Below are 3,059 nucleotides of genomic sequence, written 5' to 3'. Positions count from 1 at the left end.
CCCACCTTGACTCCAGCGGCTTCTGGTGGGCTGCAGACAGAGGGCGACTTGGGTCCTGGTTCTGCCCCAGGGCTCACCTACTTGAGGAAACAGAAACCACCCCCGGGGCAGCCAGCCCCGCCCTGCTGACGTGCAGACCCTGAACTGAAACCCAGGCTCCTGCAGGCACCAGCACAGCCCGAGCAAGGGCCTCAGCCACCCAGGGATCTCCCAGGTAGGTGTCCCCAGTGCCCGAGCCCCCTCCCACTCCTCAAGGAGACAGAACATGGGGCCAGGCAGGTCCAGAAGGAAGAACGGGGCTGGTGAGGTTCAGAGGGGCATGAGACATTTTCTGGGGACACTGAAGGAAGGCTTCCTGGAGGAGGGGACACTAGAGGGGACTGCTGGAAAATGAAGTATGAGCTGGGAAAGGGTATCCTGGCAGGTGAACAGCGTGGGCAGAGGCATGGAGGGGAGAGAGAACCTGATCAGTTTTGAAGTCTGCAAGGATGTCCTCAGGGCTAGAACACTGCGGGTGCGGGAGTAAGGGAGACCTCAATGCCAGGGTCAGGAGTTTGAAATTTACATAGATTCGTTCATCACTAGATGGTTATTCATCAGCAAACACCCTTCAGCCTCCTCTGTGTCCGGCCAGTGCCAGGTGATGCTGGGAACCCAGAAAACCAAACCAAAACCAAAGAGCCCAGCCCTGAGCTTCCTGACCTCAGAAGGCCCCAGTCAGGGGGAGGCAGAGCCAGAGGAAGACGCTCCAACTCCATGGGGTCGGGGCTGAGCCCGAGGGAGGAACAGCAGGCAGGTGGGGGACAGAGAGGGGTGTCGGGGCTTTGTCTGGGGGGCAGAGGCAAGAAAGCTGCCTGGAGGAGAGGACATTTTTATGGGGTCTTGAAGGGTAAGTAGGAGTTCTCTCAGGTAGAAAAAAGAACAAGCTTGTAAACATTACCCCATGCTAGGTCATGAGGAGATTCATGAATATTTGTTTTATATATATAACAAATACGTTTGTTTTTGGTTTTTTTTTAAAGATGACCGGTAAGGGGATCTTAACCCTTGACTTGGTGTTCTCAGCACCACGCTCTCCCAAGTGAGCCACGGGCCGGTCCTCAAACACATATTTTTATATATATTTTACTCTCAATACCTTCTCACGTAAATATCATCATTACCCCCCAAATTACAGGTGAAAACACAGGCTCAGAGAGGTTAAGTGACTTGCCCAAGGCCACACCAGAGCTGAGTAGAGGAGCCAGGGCTTAAACCCCAGCCATCTGGCTCCAGTTCCAGGTTCTTCATTGCTGTCACCCTGTCTTACTGAATATTTCTTAATCGATCTATTTAATTTCACCTGCCCCAGAATTCCTTTGGGCTGCACCTCGGAGGGTGCGCTTGTCATCTGGCAGGAGAAAGTCAATATTGACTGCCATTTGTCAACATCCCCCCCTGTCCCCAACAGAAACAGCCCAGTAACAAAGACCTTTTGAGATATTGAGACAAATTAGACAGGGCCAGTAGGAGAGGGGATGGAATTCCAGTTTGGGGACAGGATTAAGGGTGAGCATGAAGGGTCTTCAGGGGACAATCTAGCGCGGCATGATTCTTTTGCTGGTTTTACACCACCTTAATATTGTTTGTAAATTTGTGCTATTTTCTCTCTTTCTCCAGCTCCGTGTCATTGATTTGCAAAGTCCAGTGATACCTTGAGCTTAAAATTGTGAAGAACGTGTGTAAGTTAATGACGCACCTGCAGCCACGTAGGTGTCATCAGTGGTCACCACGTGTGGCAGAAGCAAATGTTGGGGGCCACATTTCTCTAGTGTTTAATGAAACCATGGCAACCGTTTTTGGTACCCAATTACCATTTTGCCATCGCCATATCCCTCCAAGGACACTGATATTTATTTAATATTAAAAGAAACTCCATTCTTAAATTTAAATGTTTATTGATAAAGGGAACTTTCTAGCACTCATAGTAATGCTGTAATAAGAATAAAAGGAAAAGTCCTTGGAGGATTTGGGGGAGGAGTTGATGAAACAGTGAGTATAAAGTCCCCTGCACACAGTAGGTGCTCAAGAAACAAGCCAGGGTTAAGCCCGTTGCTCTGTACAGCCTGAAGCACTTTTCAAAGAAGGAGACATCACGAGCTGCAAAGACTCCAGTGAAGATGGGAGGTGGACCAAGCTTGATCCCTCCCTCTCACCCCCAGGTGACCCTTCCCCCGGGAAGCCATGACAGAGGCCGGGAAGCTGCCCCCGCTGCTACCCCCACGACTGGACTGGTTTGTGCACACCCAGATGAGCCAGCTGGCCCGTGACGGGGTCCCCGAGTGGTTCCACGGTGCCATCTCAAGAGAGTGAGGACGCTACACCCTACACTCTTGCCTTCGCCCTCTTTGCTTGTCTGCTCCCACCCTGAGCAGGTTTTCACAGCAGAATTCTGGGCTCGGCTCAGGTCATGGTAACAAGAGGGTGGCAAGAGCTCTGGAGTCCCGGGCTTGAATCCTGCCTCCTCCGTGGACTCGCTGTGTGACCTTGGGCAAGTTACTTCCCCTCTCTGAGCCTCGGCTTTCCCTATGCCAGTGGCCACCAGCCCAGCACTGCCAGAGGCCTCGCAGCACCCCCACTGCCACCTCACCCAGGCGGTCACCAATCAATGATGGCAGGATACAGCCTCAGAACCCTTCCTAACACAGCGCCCCAAGCAGCCACTCTCACTCAGTCCATCAGGATATAACCAGTGTGCCCTTCCTACTTCAGACAGTGAGGACATAAACAAAAGAACCCACCTAGTTCATCACCTTTAGGCTCTACATAAATGGAGAAAAGAGTATTTATTGCCACCCTCCGCACGCAGGAGATTGGGAGAACTCTGTGGGTATGGTTTCTGAGTTCTGGGGCCATGCTGTGCAGTAGAAATATAACGTGAGCTGCACATTGCAATTTTAAGTTTCTTAGTAGCTATGTTAAAAGAAGTAAAAGATAACAGGTGAACATTTTTATTTATTTATTTTTTGCGGCTGGCCAGTACAGGGATCTGAACCCAAGACCTTGGTGTTATAAGACTG

The 3,059-nt window shown here is 50.9% G+C and overlaps 1 protein-coding gene across 1 annotated transcript in view; it reads left to right on the top strand.

Annotated features, from left to right (window-relative positions):
* The first annotated feature begins 2,223 nt into the window (after positions 1 to 2,223).
* HSH2D (hematopoietic SH2 domain containing) overlaps positions 2,224 to 3,059 on the top strand; it is a 6,949-nt gene continuing 6,113 nt past the window's right edge. The window contains exon 1 of the mRNA XM_008587545.1: positions 2,224 to 2,348. Coding sequence (XP_008585767.1) covers positions 2,224 to 2,348 — 125 coding nt within the window. The remainder of the gene's footprint in view (positions 2,349 to 3,059) is intronic.

The sequence above is a fragment of the Galeopterus variegatus genome, unplaced genomic scaffold, assembly GCF_000696425.1.
Source record: "Galeopterus variegatus unplaced genomic scaffold, G_variegatus-3.0.2 Scaffold4422, whole genome shotgun sequence".
Lineage (NCBI taxonomy): Eukaryota > Metazoa > Chordata > Mammalia > Dermoptera > Cynocephalidae > Galeopterus > Galeopterus variegatus.
This window is presented reverse-complemented; position numbering and strand designations above follow the sequence as displayed.